General features: G+C 43.1%; 1 protein-coding gene and 1 long non-coding RNA gene across 5 annotated transcripts in view; both read right to left on the reverse strand.

Annotated features, from left to right (window-relative positions):
• The window catches only part of LOC308584266, a 480,133-nt gene that overhangs the window by 167,578 nt on the left and 291,013 nt on the right, over positions 1 to 21,542 (reverse strand). The window lies entirely within an intron of this gene.
• Positions 1 to 21,542, reverse strand: part of MSRA (methionine sulfoxide reductase A) — a 231,565-nt gene that overhangs the window by 127,497 nt on the left and 82,526 nt on the right. For 3 of the 4 annotated variants that reach the window (XM_081188826.1, XM_081188827.1, XM_081188829.1), the window contains 2 exons: positions 17,763 to 17,831; positions 8,745 to 8,864 (listed from right to left, as the gene is read on the reverse strand). In XM_081188826.1, coding sequence (XP_081044952.1) covers positions 8,745 to 8,864; positions 17,763 to 17,831 — 189 coding nt within the window. The remainder of the gene's footprint in view (positions 1 to 8,744; positions 8,865 to 17,762; positions 17,832 to 21,542) is intronic. The other variant, XM_081188828.1, reaches the window with a different exon arrangement.

Genomic DNA, 21,542 nt, shown 5'->3' on the forward strand with positions numbered 1-21,542 from the left:
TTTCAGATGGAGGATGAATGACGCCCTATTTAGAGATGAAGAGATTTATAAGAAGGCCCAAAAAGCATTGAAAGATTACTTTGAGATAAACTTGAGAACTGATGTGGAAAAAAGAATAATTTGGGACGCTAGCAAGGCCGTGATGCGAGGTTTCCTAATACAACAAAACTCCATAAAGAGGAAAAAACAGAATGAGAGAAAAGAAAAACTTTTGGAAAAGATAAAAGAAGCTGAAAAGAAATTGAGGTCTAAACCAAAGTCTCATGAGATTTTGAGACAAATAAAATATTATCAGACACAATATATGGAACTGATGAATCAAGAGATAGAATGGAAGATAAAGCAAATGAGACAAAGAACATTTGAATCAGCAGACAAATGTGGGAAACTTCTGTCATGGCAACTGAAAAAGAGACAGAAATTGAATACGGTGACAAGTTTGGAAATGGAAGGAAAAATTATCCACAAACCAAATGAGATAAACAACTGTTTTCAAAGCTTTTTCAGGAAACTATATGCACAAGGGCCGGTTAACGAGCAGGAAATAGAAGAATTTATTAAAAAGTATGGATTACCAAAGATTTCAGATCAAAGTAAAAGGATTTTGAATGAGAAAATAACAGGACAAGAAATAGAGGATGCCATTCAGAACATGAAATTGGGAAAATCTCCAGGCCCGGATGGTTTGACTGCTAGATATTACAAGGCACTGAAGGAATGGACAGTACAACCATTGAAGGAAGTTTGTAACGAAATTCTGGAAGGGAAAAAGGCACCTGAATCGTGGAAAGAAGCCTTTATTTCACTTATACCGAAAACAGAGACTGAAAAGAATCAGGTTAAGAACTACCGCCCTATATCATTACTCAATGTGGATTACAAAATTTTTGCAGACATTTTAGCAAAAAGACTGAAGAGAGTTTTGGTGCAGGAGATTCACAAGGACCAAACAGGCTTTCTCCCAGGGAGACATATGTCAGATAATGTAAGGAACATTATAGACATTTTAGAGTTGCTGGAAGTAAAGATTAATAGAAAAGCAGTCATAATTTTTGTGGACGCGGAGAAAGCCTTTGACAATATTTGTTGGACCTTTATGAAGAAGAATCTTCAAGGGATGGGGGTAGGCCAAGGATTTGAAAACGGTATAGGTGCTATATATTCTAAGCAAAAAGCAAAGTTGATTGTTAACAATGTGGTAACGGAAGAGATTCCTATAGAAAAAGGTACACGACAGGGATGCCCAATATCACCCTTACTTTTCATAACGGTCCTGGAGGTTTTGCTGAACATGATTAGAGGGGACCAATTGGTTAAAGGTGTTGAGCTCGGAACAAAAGATTATAAATTAAGGGCATTTGCAGATGATTTGGTATTGACTTTGCAACAGCCAGAGACTAGTACTAAAAGAGTTTTAGAACTAATTGAGAAATTTGGTCAAGTAGCAGGATTTAAATTGAATATGCAAAAAACCAAAGTGTTGGAGAAAAATTTAACAACGGCAGAGAAAGAGAAGTTTCAGAGTGAAACAGGTTTAACAATAACAAAAAAGGTGAAATACCTGGGTGTGAACTTGACTTCTAAAAATATAAATTTATTTAAAGACAATTATGAAAAATGTTGGACAGAGGTGAAAAAAGATCTAGAAATATGGTCAAGGTTGAGACTTTCCTTGTTAGGCCGAATTGCTGTCATCAAGATGAATGTATTGCCTAGAATGCTGTTCTTATTCCAGACACTCCAGATCTTGGATAAGATGGATTGCTTCAAGAGGTGGCAAAAAGACATATCAAAATTTGTCTGGCAGGGCAAAAAGCCCAGAATAAAGTTTAAGATTTTAACTGATGCAAAAGATAGAGGGGGTTTTGCCCTGCCGGACTTGAGACTCTACTATGAATCGGCAGCTTTTTGCTGGCTGAAACAATGGCTACTTCTTGAGAATACAGATATTTTGGATCTGAAAGGGTATGACAATAGATTTGGTTGGCATGCATATATATGGTACGACAAGGTAAAATTGCATAAAGGCTTTAAAAACCATATTGTGAGGAAAGCACTGTATAATGTTTGGATAAGATATAAAGATTTGCTGGAAAGTAAAACCCCTAGGTGGTTATCACCAATGGAGGCTAAAGAGATAAAAAAACTAAATATGGAATCCAAATGGCCAAAGTATTCTGAAATTTTAGAACAAGATGGTGAAAGAGTTAAATTGCAGAGTTTTGATAAATTAAAGTCTAAGGTACGAGACTGGTTGCACTACCATCAGATAAATGAGGTATTTAAACAAGACAGGAAAATAGGTTTCCAGATGGAGAGGTCGAAATTGGAAACAGAATTGTTAGAACCCAATACTAAGAATTTGTCGAGAATGTACAACTTGCTGCTGAAGTGGAATACACAAGATGAAATAGTAAAATCAGCCATGATTAAATGGGCACAAGACATAGGTCATGACATAATGTTTGATGACTGGGAACAGTTGTGGAATACAGGTATTAAGTTTACAGCTTGTAATGCATTAAGAGAGAATATAATGAAAATGATTTATAGGTGGTACATGACCCCAGTCAAACTTGCAAAAATTTATCATCTGCCCAGTAACAAATGTTGGAAATGTAATGAGACTGAAGGTACCTTCTATCACCTTTGGTGGACCTGCCCGAGGGTAAAGGCCTACTGGGAAATGATCTATAATGAAATTAAAAAGGTCCTTAAATGGACATTTTTGAAAAAGCCAGAGGCGTTTCTCCTGGGCATGGTGGGCCAACTGGTGTCAAGGAAGGATAAAACATTTTTTATGTATGCTACCACAGCGGCAAGAATTCTTCTGGCAAAGTATTGGAAGACGCAGCAGCTACCCACTCTGGAAGAATGGCAAGCGAAGGTGATCGAGTACATGGGAATGGCAGAGATGACCAGCAGAATCCGTGACCAGGGGAGAGAGACGGTGGAAGAAGACTGGAAGAAATTCAAAAAATACCTTAAAGACTGTTGTAAAATTGATGATGGCTGAGATGTCATGGTTATAAGAAATAGAGATTTGCAGCGGTAAATCATAACTTTAAAGAATGCATAACGAAAATGACCGAATTAATTGAACGAAGGGTTGCTGAGAAAGGGTTAACATAAGGATGCAGAAAAAGGGAGGTATGGGGAAGTCCGGGAAAGAAGGTTTAGGAAAATAAGTTTAAGAAATTATACATGTTTATTTGTTTGTATGTCTTGTATGCTTTTGTTTTGTTTTTGTTCTGTTATATGTTTGGAAAATTAATAAAAATTATTTAAAAAAAAAAAAAGACAGAAGTACTGTTTTTGTGGGACAGGAGGCAGGCAGGTGTGGAGGATTCCCTGGTCCTGAATGGGGTAACTGTGCCCCTGAAGGACCAGGTGCACAGCCTGGGAGTCATTTTGGACTCACAGCTGTCCATGGAGGCACAGGTCAAATCTGTGTCCAGGGCAGCTGTTTACCAGCTCCATCTGGTACGCAGGCTGAGACCCTATGTGCCTGCAGACTGCCTCACCAGAGTGGTGCATGCTCTGGTTATCTCCTGCTTGGATTACTGCAATGCGCTCTACGTGGGGCTACCTTTGAAGGTGACCCGGAAACTACAACTAATCCAGAACATGGCAGCTAGACTGGTGACTGGGAGCGGCCACTTGAAAGACCTACATTGGCTCCCAGTACGTTTCCGAGCACAATTCAAAGTATTGGTGCTGACCTTTAAAGCCCTAAACGGCCTTGGTCCAGTATATCTGAAGGAGTGTCTCCACCCCCATCGTTCTACCCGGACACTGAGGTCCAGCACCGAGGGCCTTCTGGCAGTTCCCCCACTGCAAGAAGCCAAGTTACAGGGAACCAGGCAGAGGGCCTTCTCGGTAGTGGCACCCGCCCTGTGGAACACCTTCCCACCAGATGTCAAAGAGAACAACAACTACCAGGCTTTTAGAAGACATCTGAAGGCAGCCCTGTTTCGGGAAGCTTTTAATGTTTGATGTATTATAGTATTTTAATATTCTTTTGGAAGCTGCCCAGAGTGGCTGGGGAAGCCCAGCCAGATGGGCGGGGAATAAATAAATAAATAAATTGTTGTTGTTGTTGTTGTTGTTGTTGTTGTTGTTGTTGTTATAAAAGGTTGGCGGTTCAAATCCCCACGACGGGGTGAGCTCCTGTTGCTCGGTCCCTGCTCCTGCCAACCTAGCACTTCAAAAGAACATCAAAGTGCAAGTAGATAAAGAGGTACCACTCCGGCGGGAAGGTAAACAGCATTTCCGTGTGCTGCTCTGGTTCGCCAGAAGCGGCTCAGTCATGCTGGCCACATGACCCGGAAGCTGTACGCCAGCTCCCTCGGCCAATAAAGTGAGATGAGCGCCGCAACCCCAGAGTCGGTCATGACTCAACCTAATGGTCAGGGGTCCCTTTACCTCTATATAGCAGTGCTATGCTGAATTATTAGCAGTGACAATTCTTTTGTTGCAGAAAGCCCAGGCGATTACATTATTGTAACCTGCCCTGGGAATTTTTGCTGAAGGGCTGCATATTTTCTTTATACAAATAAATAGTTTTCCACCTGCTCAAGGTGGGATCCCAAGGTGGGATTCCAAAGCAGTGTACAAATAGTAAAATTGCACAATAAATGATGACAAAAATATAAAACAACACAATATAAAACTTATACTGAGTTGGACAAGGTTGGATAGTGGAAAATTCATCTTCAACAGGTGCTCTTAACTCAATGGAATCGGGGGCCATGGTTCCATTCTGCCTTGGCACTACAGTGGTGCCTCGCAAGACGAAAAGAATCCGTTCTTTTATATATATATATATATATATAAAATTTTTATTCAGATTTCACACAAAAATTTAACAAACACAACAACACAAACACCAAACTAAACAAAAACATGTTTAATTTCAAATCCTTATTTTCATATAACTTATTTCCCAGACTCCCCCATACCTCCCCTTACTGCATTCTAATTTCAGATTTTTTTTCCAGCAAATTCTTACTCTCAATCTTCTCAAATTTATAACCTCCTTTCTTCTTTTTAGTCTTAATCTTTACAGCTGTAAACCCCTTAATTTATAAAACCAGCGCCATTCTAGCACTCATTAATTTTACAGTGTTTCTTAAGATAGTTCTTAAATTTTTTCCAATCTTCTTCCACCGCCTCTTTTCCCTGGTCTCGGATTCTGCTGGAAAAGAATCCGTTCTGTGATTCTCTTCGTCTAGCGGTTTTTTCGTCTTGCGAAGCAAGCCCATTGAAGGATTAGCGGATTAGCGCTATTAGCGGCTTTTAGCAGCTTTTCTGCTGATCGGATCAGCTGATAAGCGGCTTAGCGGCTTAGAAAAAGGGGGGAGGGGGAAAAACCCAGCAGGAACTCACAAGACATTGTCGTCTTGCGAAGCAAGCCCATAGGAAATTCGTTTTGCGAAGCACCTCCAAAGCGGAAAACTCTTTCGTCTAGCGAGTTTTCCGTCTTGCGAGGCATTCGTCTTGCGGGGCACCACTGTATCACCCTCTGAGCCTTCCCTACTTTTTCCGGAAAGGTATGCTATGTATCCAATGCACTCTTCTCCCAATGAAGCTGAACCTGCAGAAGAGGCCTTGAGTTTCTTCCCATCAATAAGGGAAGGTGGAACAGAGAAAAGCATTGTTCAAGATAGTGTTTGTGTCGCCTCCACAAATCCTTAAAAATTCTTAGAAACATTAACCAAGGACACTGGGTTACTTGAGTGGCAATCTCATTTCTCCTTCTCTTCATGCACTCCACAGTAATATCTAAAGTAGCTTTTAGACTAGGATTATAAAAGGAAAAGCCAACCACAAAGAACACGATCAGGTGGGTCGCCCCCAAAAAGCTAATTGTGTGACCAGCATAATTTGTCACACAATGCCGTAGGTATCATGGCAACAAAGCTAATGGCAGGATGCATATATTTAAATTGCTATTAATTTTCAAAGATCACTCGCGCATATTAAAAGATAAACTGACAGCTGTTAAGAAAAACCATCAGAGGGTGACAAGATTTAAAACAGGCCAACCAAATGACTTTCGGGGTAACACGATGATAAATAACATTTAAAGCACATGTTTCCCCATATAATTACTTTTTAAAAAAGCTACCCTAAATTCCGGGAAATTACATGGTTGCATACCCCAAGTATGAATCAGAAATATAATGTAAAAACATTCTGATTTCAAGAAGTGCGGGCGGAGGTAATTGCAGTGAAGCAGCTGATAAACCACCAAGTACTTTCTGCCTCCATCAGATTTCAGTTCCACTTGAGATGTGCAGATTTCAAGTAGCTTATGAATACATTGATAAACAAAGAATTGTTCCGAACATCTGTAAGCAAACTATGAAGAGATGTTTCCTACTGAATGAACATCATGAGTTTCACATAATGCTTGCCAAAAAATGTGTATTTGTGTATTGAGTAAAATGCACTGGAAATAGCCCAAACACTTATCCATTGCAAATGCCTTTTCAAATTTGCATCTGTAGGACAATTTACTGTGATGTAAAAATAATTCCCTATCAGAGTACTTATCAGCTTCAGAAATCTGAGAAGGCCAATTGCTCCTTCAATCCAACATGGCATCCATCTTGCCACCAGAAAAGGTGCTGTTCGCTAACTATTCTTAAAATCATATATATAATAACACATGTTTGCTCCTAGTTTCTGCTAATAGCGCATGGCAATCAAAATGGGGTCAATTAATCTTAGAAGGTTTTCAAGTGTGTTGGAGATAAAAAAAAATTGGGCACAGATTATTTTGCTTTCAGGCAGAGTTTGTGTAAGATGATCACTTTTGTAGTTTCTGATACCAAAACATTGTATTTTTAGAGATATTCTGTGCAAGCCCAAGGCACTCTGTTACTCCTGATCATGGGTAGGCAAACTAAGGCCTGGGGGCCAGATCCGGCCCAATTGCCTTCTAAATCCAGCCCGCCGACGGTCTGTGAAGCAGCATGTTTTTACATGAGTAGAATGTGTCCTTTTATTTAAAATGCATCTCTGGGTTATTTGTGGGGCATAGGAATTCGTTCATTTCCCCCCCCCCAAAAAAAAATTATATATAGTCCAGCCCTCCACAAGGTCTGAGGGACAGTGGACTGGCCCCCTGCTGAAAAAGTTTGCTGACCCCTGCTCCTGATGGCTGAATTACATCACAGCTGTTATGGCACAGAGGCTAGGCCACAACCATTGCATCCTTTATGTCCGAGAAAAATACAAGTGCACCCAGTCTCTAATGCCATATTTTACAAGCTCCTAGCGCACAACCCTCGGATTGCATAAGAAGTCAAGTTATGCTGAGTCTGCCCATTGGTCCATCTAACTCAGCATTATCTGACTGGCAGGGACTCTCCATGGAGCTTCCAGACTCTACCTGGAGACGTCTATGATTGAACCCGGGAACTCCTGCATGCAAAGCAGATACTCTATGGCTTTTCCCCATTTTGCAGTCGTAACAACACTCCAGTTATTCCAATGACTTCTTCGATTTCCAGGGCAGCTGGGTTGGCCCCCTTGCACCCACAGGAAACCAAGGACGACGTAGCACCTTGAGATACTGGTCTTCTACTAGCAGATCAAGACCCACAAATGATCGTGCTGTGACTTAAGGTCAATTGCAAATCTAGAAAGCATCTTAAAAAGCAGAGACATCACCTTGCCAACAAAGGTCCGTATAGTTAAAGCCATGGTTTTCCCAGTAGTGGTGTATGGAAGTGAGAGCTGGACCATAAAGAAGGCTGATCGCCGAAGAATGGATGCTTTTGAATTGTGGTGCTGGAGGAGACTCTTGAAAGTCCCATGGACTGCAAGAAGATCAAACCCATCCATTCTGAAGGAAATCAGCCCTGAGTGCTCACTGGAAGGACAGATCCTGAAGCTGAGGCTCCAAGACTTTGGCCACCTCATGAGAAGAGAAGACTCCCTGGAAAAGACCCTGATGTTGGGAAAGATGGAGGGCACAAGGAGAAGGGGACGGCAGAGGACGAGATGGTGGGACAGTGTGCGCGAAGCTACCAGCATGAGTTTGACCAAACTGCGGGAGGCAGTGGAAGACAGGAGTGCCTGGCGTGCTCTGGTCCAGGGGGTCACGAAGAGGCGGACACGACTAAACGACTAAACAACAACAACAAGTGACCTATTGCAAAAGGAAGTTTCCTACCCTTGCAGATTGTATGCAATCCCCAATGCAAAACATTACTAGGGAATGGGGGTATTTGCTGGGCACATTGCCACAATTCCCACAATCCCATATAAGTAGAGCACTAGGCAAAACAAATAAATCTGCGCTTCACTGTCAAAATGGATATGGGTTATGGAATTCTCCCTTTTCTTGGCACAAAATCTGGGTTCCTTTGATGGAACACTTGTTTTATTTATGCTTTTCAGTGCGGAGCGCACACAGAGCCTCAGCCACAGCTCAGCATTTGAAGACTTGGTTTCCATACTGAAGGTCACGGATTCAATCCCTGGCCTGCACCTCCAGCTAAATGGACCTCTTGATAGCTGAGCTGCCAAAGGCTTTTCTGCCTAAGAGTAGGAAGCCCTGGTCTATGTAGAAAGATCAATGTTCTGGGTTGGCGTGAGGCAAGTCTGCATGCTTATATGCCACTAATCTTACTTCTATAGATTAGTTTTAGCAACCTGTTTGTTTGGGGGAGGGGACTTACATCACAGTGCTTCAGAAAAAGGCTTATAATCCATGGAAGAGTCAGCCCTACCTGAACAGACCTCTTCATAGGTGGGATTTGGGGTGTGTCCTCCCGCATAGCCCACTTGGGTTGAGTAGACCCCTTTCTGACGCCAAAATTTCCTCTCCGCTCCCCAGAAGCAGCCCATCCCTGTATGGAACAAAACAGAAAGCATTCTTGTTACGAAAGTCTTGCGAGGTTTTTGCTTAAAAGTGCATATTCAATGTGCCATACAACACAGCTAAGAATGAAAAACATAAACTATTTAAGAAAAACAAAACAAAACCAAGAACAATAAATTCAAGAAAAGGGAACCCTGTCTTCCAAACTGCTATCAAAAACTCTGTAAAAAATAATAACTAAAAGGGGAAGGGAAAGAAAAAGAAAGAATTACCATCCATTTAAAAACATTAAAAATAAAAAAGCTCTGTCAAAACTGGTGCCACTATGACAGGGCTCAGATACTCACTGGTGTGCCTGGGCAGGTTCCCCAGAGTCCGAGTTTCCGTTTAAAAAGAGAATCTCCCTATGGCAGCCATTTTGAATTATGCTATGCCCCATGGCAGCTATTTTGTGACTGGCACCAATTGCATTCTCCCCCTGCTATAAGATATAACCCAAGGGAAAGACCAGTTGTTGCATGGAGTCATTGTCTGGTATCAGTCAGTCCATTGATATCCTCAGTAGAATACTGCTAACCCCTGCCTGTTCCAGGAGGACCAGAAGGATTTGGAGGGCAGCTGCGTCAAAAGTTTATCAGTAGTACCAATAGGATCACACTTCCCCTATGTAACAAGGAAGAATCTGAGCAGACCCTTTGATTCAATGGGAGGGAAAGGAACTCTTCAATGGGAACCTAGTAAGATGCTCTGGCAGTTGTCATGAACACATGCTTATCTTGAAATAAAATAAAAACCTAATTCTTTCACGAATCCCCATCCATGTAAAAGCCTTAGGGTTGGTTAAATGGCAATTGTACATATTTTTACAGCATAATTTTCTTTTAGCTGATTAACAAACTGTCAAAACACAATAATTTGTATTAATGGCAAACATTCATTTAATGTTCTGCTTCCTGGCATCTGCAATCTTTAAAGGTGGCAGAGCAATAATTAACTAAATTAGAGATCATACAGGAATTGAGGGGGGGGCTCTCTAGGCTAGTCAATTTATGCATGAAAATAATATTCAAAGTGCACACCAAAATGAAATATTTATTCACTGACATGGCCAGCTAGCCATTAAGTCAGAGCTTCAACTCAACAGAATTCCACTAATTTTAACAAGAGCTTCACCAATTCAAATTATCTGCAATTACAAGTTAGCAAATATCTAAATATAAACAGGGCCTGGCCTGAAAATTCTCCCTCTGAAGCTGAATGCTCCAAAGCAAACAACAAATTAAACAGCAGACAGAACGGACCTTGGTACAACAGGCACCATCTTGAATCCATTCACCCTGCAGTCTCTTGCCCTGTGAGTCATTACCTTAAAAAAAAAAGCCAACTTAACTAGGGGAAAGGTTTCAAGTGGAAGCAAGGAAAAGTGTCTTTTTGTGTCCTTCCTTGAATCAGAAGTCCTACATATCGAAAGTGGGCTTCATGTGCTCTATGGTGGTATCTACTTCTTAGCACAGACCTGAGAAAGTGGGGTTTGCTGTTCTTTGTGATCTTTGTGACAGGGAAGGGGTGCCACTTCCCTATGAAATTCATCTGGTCGGGGACAGAGGGTGGCGCTTGGGGGGGAATTGTCATCATGATACTCTCCCCGATGCTTTTCAACATCTTTATGCGCCCCCTCGCCCAGCTTGTCCGGAGTTTTGGGCTGGGTTGCCATCAATATGCTGATGACACCCAACTCTATCTGTTGATGGATGGCCATCCTGACTCGGCCCCAGACACACTGACCAGATGTTTGGAAGCTGTGGCTGGATGGTTACATGGGAGCCAGTTGAAGCTAAATCCTTCGAAGACAGAGGTCCTGTGGCTGGGACGGGATGATATGGGATTGGGGGGGCAACTCCCATCTCTTGCGGGGGTGCAATTAGTGCCAGCACCATCCATTAAGAGTTTGGGTGTAATCTTCAACACCTCCCTTTCCATGGAGGCGCAGATTGCAGCTATAACAAAGGCGGCATTTTTCCATCTCCGCCAAGCTAAGCAGTTGGCTTCTTACCTCTCTCGCCCTGACCTAGCCACTGTGATCCACGCGACGGTCACCTCCAGACTGGATTATTGTAACTCGCTCTACGTGGGGCTGCCCTTGAGACTGACCCAGAAACTCCAGCGGGTGCAGAATGCTGCATCGAGACTCCTTACGGGGTCTTCGCTGTGAGATCACATTCACCCGGTGCTATACCAGCTGCACTGGCTCCCGGTGGAGTACAGGATCAGGTTTAAACTGCTGGTTTTAACCTTTAAAGCCCTATACGGCCTAGGACCCTCGTACCTACGGGACCGCCTCTCCTGGTATGCCCCACAGAGAAACTTACGGTCTTCAAATAAAAACATCTTGAAGGTCCCAGGCCACAGAGAGGTTAGGCTGGCCTCAACTAGAGCCAGGGCTTTTTCGGCCGTGGCCACGATCCGGTGGAACACTCTGTCACAAGAGACTAGGGCCCTGCGGGACTTGACATCTTTCCACAGGGCCTGCAAGACAGAGCTGTTCCACCAGGCCTTTGGCCACGGCACAGCCTGACTCCCTCCCTCAGCAATCTTCACGGAGCCCTGGCCCAATGGTTGCCAGTGGCTTGATTTGAATGAACTTTATAATGAATGATTTTAGAGTGTTGTTTGTGTTGTACTTTTGTACTGTTTTATTGTTAGCCGCCCTGAGCCCGGCTTCAGCTGGGGAGGGCGGGATATAAATAAATTTTATTATTATTATTATTATTATTATTATTATTATTATTATTATTATCCCTTCAGATGTCTAGAAGAAACCCCAAAGTTCAACTGCTTTTGGATGGTAGCCAGTAGGTGCTAGCTTCATTAACGATGTTAGAATAAAGACGAGTCATAACATGCTAGAATAAAGACGAGTTATATCCTGAAGCTGAGGCTGCAATACTGTGGCCACCTCATGAGAAGAGAAGACTCCCTGGAAAAGACCCTGATGTTGGGAAAGATGGAGGGCACAAGGAAAAGGCCCCACACTACCCAGAAAAGCCCTGCTGGACGGCACAATGAGGGTGCAATGGAGGCAGGAAAGTATGCCTTCTTTGCTGCCTTCACGGCCACTAGGTAGGCTCAGTGGTGTAGCAGCTCTCATAAGGAGCAATGACATCTTTGCCCACACCACTGCTGCTGCCTGCCAGCCACTTAATTGAAAAGAATGGTACCCCTGCATGCTCAGGATGCTGTTGCTGCCAGCTGGGCAGAAGAGGCAGCTGCTTCCTCTATCCAGTCTCATTTTCTTCTCTTTTAAACGTGCCAGCCATTTTGTGTTATGCTGCGCCCCCATGGCAGCCATTTTGTGTGATGCCACATTCCAAGGCAACAACTATGCAAGTGGCAACCCAGAGCAGTTTCTCCGAATTCAAAATGGGCCCACTGGCCCCAAAAGTTAAACTACGACTCCAAATGGGTTTAGGATTTATTTTTTGCTTTCCATCTTTTATTTTTAGGGCTGGGTTCTACTGGACATCCTGTGGTGCGTTCTTTTCTTTCCCTTTTTGCTTTTCCTGTTTCAAAAGTGTTTCAGGCCAGGTCCTCTCTAGGAGTGAATCAGAAGAGCTCTGCTGCCTTCTGCCAATTTCAATGATTCTTTGAAAGCTCAGTTAACAGAACAAAGCCGTACCCGCCATCAAACGGATTACAAAGGTATGGCCTTCCTTTGATACTTCAGAAACCAACTTCAAACTAAGTCATGGTACTCTGGCCGGCTCCTACCTTTGTTGCTGGTTGAAATGTACTAAAAACAAAGAGACAATATAATGACAATCTAAGAATAATTGTACATCCAGAATATTCTGTATCCAGCATTGTATAAAAAGAACTCAACAGAGACAGTGTGGAATTGTATTCTGGGTCACAAAACCATTTGCTTCCCAAACTGTACCAGTCAGAGTACCAGTCAGAACAAGGAAGACGACACAGTGCCTCCTTCCCCCCACTGTATAGGCTTTTGTAAAATAAAATAAAAACCCAATTAAGCATTAGCTCCACACCCCCACCCCCAACTGATATCCGGCCAGATCCAGGTCAGGTGTTTCCTGGGTCACCCCAGAGGGTAGGGGCAAGTATAGCCCTAGAAACTAACCAATTATATTAGCTATTTATGATTCTCAGTATTCTTTGGTTTCTTGGAATTCCCAAGCAATGTCAGGTACTTTCAGCTGGTAAGACAGGATTAGGACCCTCAAACAGGGCTAAAAACAACATGTCAGAATGCCTGGGAAAATAAGAATGTTTCGTTAGCCTTCCGTGAGGAGTTATAACTACCTCTGCAACTGATTAATAGACCGCTGACCACTGTGGCCATGTCCACAGCCCAGAGAATAGCTTGAAGGTATGTGATTAAATTTGACAGCTGAAGCTCAGGAGAACTGGCGCAAAGCAGTGCCTGGATTTGAAACCACCTAGGAATCATTTGTACACTTTTGCCAGTTCTAGGCAGCATTGGGGACATTGAAAAGTTCTCCAGACACAACAATATGATGAACATAGAATCCCAGCATCAAAACTGATCATCTACTTCTGGACAACATGCATCCCACTTGAGTCAATTAATAGACAAAGTGAGGGTTGTGGTTTTCCCCCCCAGATTGTGTGATACTGGAGAGTGCATGCCAAAGAGATGCCGGACTTCCCCTGGCGCATAAAATATAGTAATGAAGGCAACAGGAATGCATGCTTCGGGGCAGGGGAGCCCCATAGTCATGGTACTACCACTGAAAAAACTCTGGAACGGATTCAACTAAGTAGTATCCCTAGCAGAAGCTAGCAGTAGGGCTTTCCCCACTCCTCCCCTCACACCATCCCCAAAATTGGCTTGGGAGAGTCAGGGGAACCTCCAGAAAAATACACAGGAGGAGGAGAAGGGAGGTCATTCAGTTGGGCAAGCAGATATGCTTGTACTGACAGAATGTATTTTTAGTGTGATGTTGAATTCCTCCCTCTATCCCCATCATTCTACCTGGACACTGAGGTCCAGCGTTGAGGGTCTTCTTGGCGGTACCCTCACTGCAAGAAGCCAAGTTACAGGGAACCAGGCAGAGGGCCTTCTCGGTAGTGGCGCCCCCCTGTGGAATGCCCTCCCAGCAGATGTCAAAGAGAAGAACAACTACCAGACTTTTAGAAGACATCTGAAGGCAGCCCTGTTTAGGGAAGCTTTTAATGTTTGATGTACTACGGTATTTTAATATTTTGTTGGAAGCTGCCCAGAGTGGCTGGGGAATAATATACAGTGGTGCCCCGCAAGACGAATGCCTCGCAAGACGAAAAACTCGCTAGACGAAAGGGTTTTTCGGTTTTGCGTTGCTTCGCTAGACGAATTTCCCTATGGGCTTGCTTCGCAAGACGAAAACGTCTTGCGCTTTTTTCTTAAAGCCGCTTGAAGAGGCGCAGTTGCGACGGACCATGCTTCATAAGACGAAAAACATCGCAAGACGAAAAGACTCGCGGAACGAATTCTTTTCGTCTTGCGAGGCACCACTGTATTATTATTATTATTATTATTATTATTATTATTATTATTACTATCTCCAGTCACCACCCTTCCTAACTTCAAACAGCAAGAACACCTAGAGAAGGGTGCCCAATAAAGATCTTATTTGCCATGCAGGTTCAAAATCAAAGGCAGGGGGGAACAGATACTCTGAAGTGCCTGGTATGGGGTGGGGGAGAGAGAAACACCATTCTACTGTTCTGTGGTTGGTGCTGGAGGAGACTCTTGAGAGTCCCATGGACTGCAAGAAGATCAAACGTATCCATTCTTAAGGAAATTAGCGCTGAGTGCTCACTGGAAGGACAGATCCTGAAGCTGAGACTCCAATACTTTGGCCACCTCATGAGAAGAGAAGACTCCCTGGAAAAGACCCTGATGTTGGGAAAGATGGAGGGCACAAGGAGAAGGGGACGGCAGAGGACGAGATGGTGGGACAGTGTTCTCGAAGCTACCAGCATGAGTTTGACCAAACTGTGGGAGGCAGTGGAAGACAGGAGTGCCTGGCGTGCTCTGCTCCAGGGGGCCACGAAGAGTCGGACACGACTAAACAACAACAAAACCGTTCTGTGGAATGGAATAAAGGAAAGGCTGCTCTAGAACTCAGCAGCAGGCGAAAGATCCCAGCAGTGTCAAAGAGAGTGAGCCAGGAGCCCACAGGGATGGAGTTTGAGTTCTACCGGATCTTACAGTTCTTTATAGAATTGTCGAGTTGGAAAGGGCCAAGAGGCCAGCTAATCCAACCCAATACCAAATCTATAAGCATCCACTCAACAGACTCCTCACAAGTCACCATAAAGCATGCATGAACAAGCAAGTTCACCCAACCAGCCGCATCCTGTGGGCAACAAGGAACTTTGCTCCCTGCCTCAGGCTGCAAAAGCATGAGGGGAGGAAATAAGAAGGCACCAAAGGCTAGAAAAGAAGCATGGAGACCTCCAGGTACGCAAATACATGTTTTATTCAGCCCATCAAAGCTTGGAGTTCAATGAAACATACTTCTGTGCATCTGGAGCTCTCTTCCTTTTTCTTCCCAAACACCTGGAAAGTAATCAGCTGGTGAACTGCAGCAAAGCCTAGTGTGCCAGAGGCCAGGTGTCCTCAGGCAACAAGTACCTTGAAATGACATGAAGGCTGTGCATTTCAGAGAAATGCTCCACATACACTGTATATACATAAAGGTAAAGGGACCCCTGACCATTAGGTCCAGTCATGGCCGACTCTGGGGTTGCAGCGCTCATCTCGCTTTACTGGCCGAGGGAGTCGGCGTACAGCTTCCGGGTCATGTGGCCAGCAGAACTAAGCTACTTCTGGCGAACCAGAGCAGCGCACGGAAATGCCGTTTACCTTCCCGCCGGAGCAGTACCTACTTGCACTTTGACGTGCTTTCGAACTGCTAGGTTGGCAGGGGCAGGGACCAAGCAACGGGAGCTCACCCCGTCACGGGGTTTCAAACCACCAACCTTCTGATCGGCAAGTCCTAGGCTCTGTGGTTTAACCCACAGCGCCACCCGCGTCCCATGAACGAATTCTTATGCCCCACAAATAACCCAGAGATGCATTGTAAATAAAAGCACACATTCTACTCATGTAAAAACACGCTGATTCCCGGACTGCCCGCAGGCTGGATTGAGAAGGTGATTGGGCCGGATCTGACCCCCAGGCCTTAGTTTGCCTACCCATGGTACAAAGCATAAGGGGCTGTTATTGCCTCTTCACCTCTGCTCTAGCTTTGTCTGATGCCTTTGTGAAACCTGAAATGGGCAGTTAAGTTTGGTAAGGCAGAGGACCTGGAAGTCCTAGGCTCTGTGGTTTAACCCACAGTGCCACCCGCATCCCCTGTATATGTGTGAATGTATGTACATAGACATAGAAAGATATGGCCCACTGTCTCAGACTGTGATCTGATAAGCCAATCATTTCCAAGGGCAATATTATTGGGGCACACCAATACCACACAGCATACCTCATCCCTGAGTTATGGAAGTCCCTTCTGCAGCAGAGGAACAGAAATGACAAGATATACAACATATATGTTTATCTAACTCTGCATTGAACCCAAGCAGGTGGTCTGTTCCTACAACTACTCCAGGGAGAATATTTTAAGAATTTTACACTTCTAGAAAGAATGCTATGCTTCTGAAAAGAGTATTCTGCAGATCAAAAAGTCTCTTTTGAAAAGCAATTTGCACTGACATCAAACTCAACGCGCATTGAGACGGATAAAGAAGATACAAGCTGAGCAGATGAAAAATAAAACATAAACTGCAAAATGTCAGAATGAAGAATACAAATTATGGTACCTTGGGGAAAAGACCATGAAAGAGAGCATAAACAGGACCTACACATACACTCAAGAGTTTACAGTTGCATTGCCTTTTTCTCCAAGAACAAAAATCAGAGAGAAAGCATAAAAAGATAAATATGTGATCCTTTGAAATAAGAGAATGCTAATGCAACCTCAATCAAGGACAGTTTCCCGTATTATTCCCGTATTACAGTGTGCTTCAAAAATGTCCTTGGTAATGTCACAGTAACTGCAGATGTTTTGAAGGAACCTAGAGCCCGATTCCGTTGCTTCTCCATGCCTCGTGTAACAATTTGCCTAGTTTAAAAGGTGAACACATCAGACCAAAAATGGAACATTTTCAATCCAAAAAATTTACTCTCAATTGGCTTTCCAGCGCAAATGATTATAAGCATAATAAACTGAAAAAGAATTAAGTTTAAAGTATTTAGAAGATGCAACTGATCTAAAAAACGAGAAAGCATTGTTTGGTTAGGGAGGTTTGCATGAGCATCAGTGAGCATATATATTGAAACGTCTCCTGAACTTTTAATCCTTTTATCTATACCAGTGATTACTTCTTTTTTTAATCAATAATTCTCAACTGAATGCTCAGAGAGGTCCTGGTTGATCCCAAATCCCAAACCAAAATATATTGACTCGTAACACTCAAAAGCAGAAGGAAGGACTTGTAACCGAGCAATTTATAAGAAGTAAAATCAATAAAAATGGATGGCTGCATTCACATGTCACATTTAAACCATTGTGTGCTCATTGCCCAAAAGTCCTCCATCTCCACACTAGGAGCAACAACTCACAAGCCTTGGCTTGTTGCGTCATCTAAACATGAGCTCATGGTTTGTTTCTCTCAAAAACCAACCAACCAACCGTGAATGATAGCCAAGGTTACAAAGTTTGCCGCATTTGGATTCAAGTCCCTGCTCAGCCATGAAGCTCACTCAGTCATCTTGAATGAGCCACCAAGGAGTTGGGAATTTTAACAACAACCAAGTTGAATAATAATTGTAAATAATTTTATAGAACACACACAAAGAGCTGTACTGATAGTCAATATTATTAATAATAGAAAAACTTACCAAATATTGCCATTTGTGTTCCCTCTGGAAAAGGTTCGACCATGCTGTTTCCATTCACATGGTGTTTATCTAAGAAAGAAGGAAATAGCTACGTGTTAGGTAAGGAAATGTATCATGGGAACAAGCCCCTAAAACATATTTATATCTTCGATACCTCAACTAGCATGGGTTAATGCTAAATCCTTTATTCATAGCAATGATGATAAAGGCAATTTTCAAACGGCACTTCTTGTAGAGAAAACTTTTAAAAATTGCATGAAACTAAAAGATTCTGCTTTTCAGTTTGTTTTTTGGGGTTTTTTATGTATCATGTATATGTGGGACGCGGGTGGTGCTGTGGTCTAAACCACTGAGCCTCGGGCTTGCCGATCAGAAGGTTGGCGGTTCGAATCCCTGTGATGGGGTGAGCTCCCGTTGCTCGGTCCCTGCTCCTGCCAACCTAGGAGTTCGAAAGCACGTCAAAGTGCAAGTAGATAAATAGGTACCGCTCCGGCGGGAAGGTAAACAGCGTTTCCGTGCGCTGCTCTGGGTCGCCTGAAGCGACTTAGTCATGCTGGCCACATGACCTGGAAGCTGTAGGCCGGCTCCCTCAGCCAGTAAAGCGAGATAAGCGCCGCAACCCCAGAGTCATTCACGACTGGACCTATCAGTCAGGGGTCCCTTTACCTTCACCTTTATCATGTATATGTACCTATATGGTATAGTTTGCCAGGCAACGGCATCCCTGAACACACTTGCTCCATAGCCAGGAAGCCCATCTGCCACCTGGATCACTAATGGGAGCTAAACTCCTGAAAACAGATTAGACTGGGGTCTGGGTTTGCTCCCCTCAGTATCCTATCCCTAGGTGTGATAGTATTGGAGGGCCTGTTATATTCTTTATGCAGCTTACTTGGTCACCTTGCCTCTGTAACACCCATAACATTTGAATTGGGGTCCTTAAATCGAGAAAACCTGCTGTAAATAAAAATTGTTGTGTGAATGTGAAGAAACATTAAAAAAAACCTCTTGCTTACTGCAAATGGCAATTCCTTATGTCATTTTTTTTTTAAAATGTGCTTCCAGAAGGAAGGGGTGGGGACACCAATGACAGTAGTGGGGTGGGAGAGCTGAAAATAATGTCAATACAGTGGTGCCCCGCAAGACGAATGCCTCGCAAGACGGAAAACTCGCTAGACGAAAGAGTTTTCCGTTTTGGAGGTGCTTCGCAAAACGAATCTCCTATGGGCTTGCTTCGCAAGACGACAATGTCTTGCGAGTTCCTTCGGGGGGTTTTTCCTCCCCCCCTTTTTCTAAGCCGCTAAGCCGCTTATCAGCTGATCCGATAAGCCGCTAAAAGCCGCTAAAAGCCGCTAATAGCGCTAATCCGTCAATGGGCTTGCTTCGCAAGACGAAAAAACCGCTAGACGAAGAGAATCACACAACGGATTCTTTTCGTCTTGCGAGGCACCACTGTATGTGTATTTCACATCTGGCAACCAGTGAGCCCCTTTGGTTTCCGATAGCACATGGGTAGACAAGTCTATAAAGCCTGGGACACAAATTTTCATGGCCCTTTAGCGACTAAGATGGCTTGTTTACCGGAAGTACTGCATTTAGTGTTAACTCTGTAAGTGTAGACTTGATTCTGACCAAATTAAGCCTCCTGGTGTATATTTTGCTCTAGGAGGCGTAGTTTGGTCAGAATCAAGTCTATACTTCCAAAGTTAATGCCCGGCAGGCATGTGGCACAGAGAATTTTATCCCTGCCTATTCTCTCATGAAGGCATTCTGTGGTGGGCATTACCTTCATACCTTCAAGGCCACAGGAAGGTAACACCTTGGGGTTGGTTGTCATGGCCTAGAAGTCCACCCCCAGCTCTTTATTTTCATGAGGGCTCAATCATTTTAGCTTGAACTGTTAATGTCTTCACCACATATAATCAATAATGGTTACTTTGTTAGATACTTGTTATTTATAGCTAATAGGTTTTTAAAATACTTGCTTTCAATTATGCTTGTGTGAAAAGAAATTCACTTCTGTATTTTATTTCAATACCAATTTATTGTGCTGTTGTTACACAGGGGTCTAAAGGAAATATAGAGCTCCATTAATTTTCTTAAACAACCTCCCATTTTGTCAGAGATCTAAAAAACCTTTACAGCAATATCCACAACAGTGCCCAGATATTTTAACGTCAAGTTCCATTGGCTTTGATGAGACCACACCAACGCAATTAGCATGTAATCCTGCAGGAACTTTTGCAAAAACCAAAAAAACTGACCAGCAATGGTCATGAGGCAAAGCCAAGCAGGTTCCAATAAAACGAGCATTTTAGGGAAACAGTACATATAAAATTGAAGTACATAATGTAATTTTCATGTGTCAGAACAGGATGCTGTACTAATGGACCCTGGTCTGATCCAGCAGAGCTTTTCTTCCGTTCTTAAAGCCTGCAAAATTAAATGGAACAGGCTTAAGCTGCTCCATCTGTACACTTGGAAGAAGCAAAAGATCACCCTCCCGAAAGAAGAGCAGGAGAAGTATCTGGGAAGCAGGAAGAAGAAAGAATGAGGAAAAGGCCATACCTCAATGATAGAGCATCTGCTTTTTCCACAGAAGGTCCCAGGAAGAGCTGGGAACATCCCCTCTTTTAAACTGTAGAGAAGCCACAGCAAGTCCATGCAGGCAATACAGTGTTACCTTGGTTCTCAAATGCCTTGGTATTTAAACAACTTGGAACCCAAACACTGCAAACCCAGAAGTAAGTGTTCTGGTGTGCAAGCATTTTTGGAAGCCAAACGTGCTCCGTTTTGAGTGCCACACTTCCGTTTTGAGTGTTACGCTTCCATTTTGAGTGTTACCGCTTCCGATTTGCGTGCCACACTTCTGTTTTGAGTGTTACGCTTCCATTTTGAGTGTTACCACTTCCATTTCGAGTGTTACGTTGAGGTCTGTCTGTTTTTGCTATTTATTTTGTGGTTTTGTTTTTGCAGCTGTTTTTTTTTTGTGACTGTGTGGAACCCAGTTCAGCTACTGATTGATTGACTGACTGACTGATTGATTGACTGATTGTGTGACTGCAGTACAATGTTTACTGCTCTCATTTTATGGATCAATGGTCTTGTTAGAGAGTAAAATTCACGTTAAATTGCTGTTTTAGGGGTTGTTTTTAAAAGTCTGGAACAGATTAATCCATTTTGCATTACTTTCTATGGGAAAGCGCACCTTGGTTTGGAAACGCTTTAGTTTTGGAACGGATTAAGTTTGAGAACCAAGGTACTGTGATAGATGGACCAATGGTCTATCTCTCTATAAAGCATCTTACAATGTTCCCAGGATATGGACTGTCTGTTCCATTTATTCCTTGCAAGTTAAAAAGCCCCAAATGTTTCTTTTAAGCTCTAAACTAAAAAGAAAAGCGCTACAGCAGGAAACGAATAAATTCCTTGTTTCTGAGAGTTGCATGGCTTAAGGGGGCAGGAAAAAGCCCTGGCAATCTGAGATGCAGCAATAAATCACAAGTGCCAGGAAAGACAATAGGATTGCAATGGGATTACGCTGGCAGAAGTTTCTTTCACCTGATTTCCGGCCCATTCCCAGACTTACCCCTTAACTCCCACTCTTCGTGACAACCCTTCACTGCTGTGAATAAGCATCAGGAAATATCTGGAAGCCAGTGGTTTGCATTTCACACTTGCATACAAGACACTAACTAGAAAGAGATGGAAATAACGTATTTAAGAGTGGGTATTTGTCACTGTGATTTTCTCTTTCAGTATCTTATAAGTAAAACGTCT

The sequence above is a fragment of the Podarcis bocagei genome (assembly GCF_964188305.1).
Source record: "Podarcis bocagei genome assembly, chromosome: 3".
Taxonomy (NCBI): domain Eukaryota; kingdom Metazoa; phylum Chordata; class Lepidosauria; order Squamata; family Lacertidae; genus Podarcis; species Podarcis bocagei.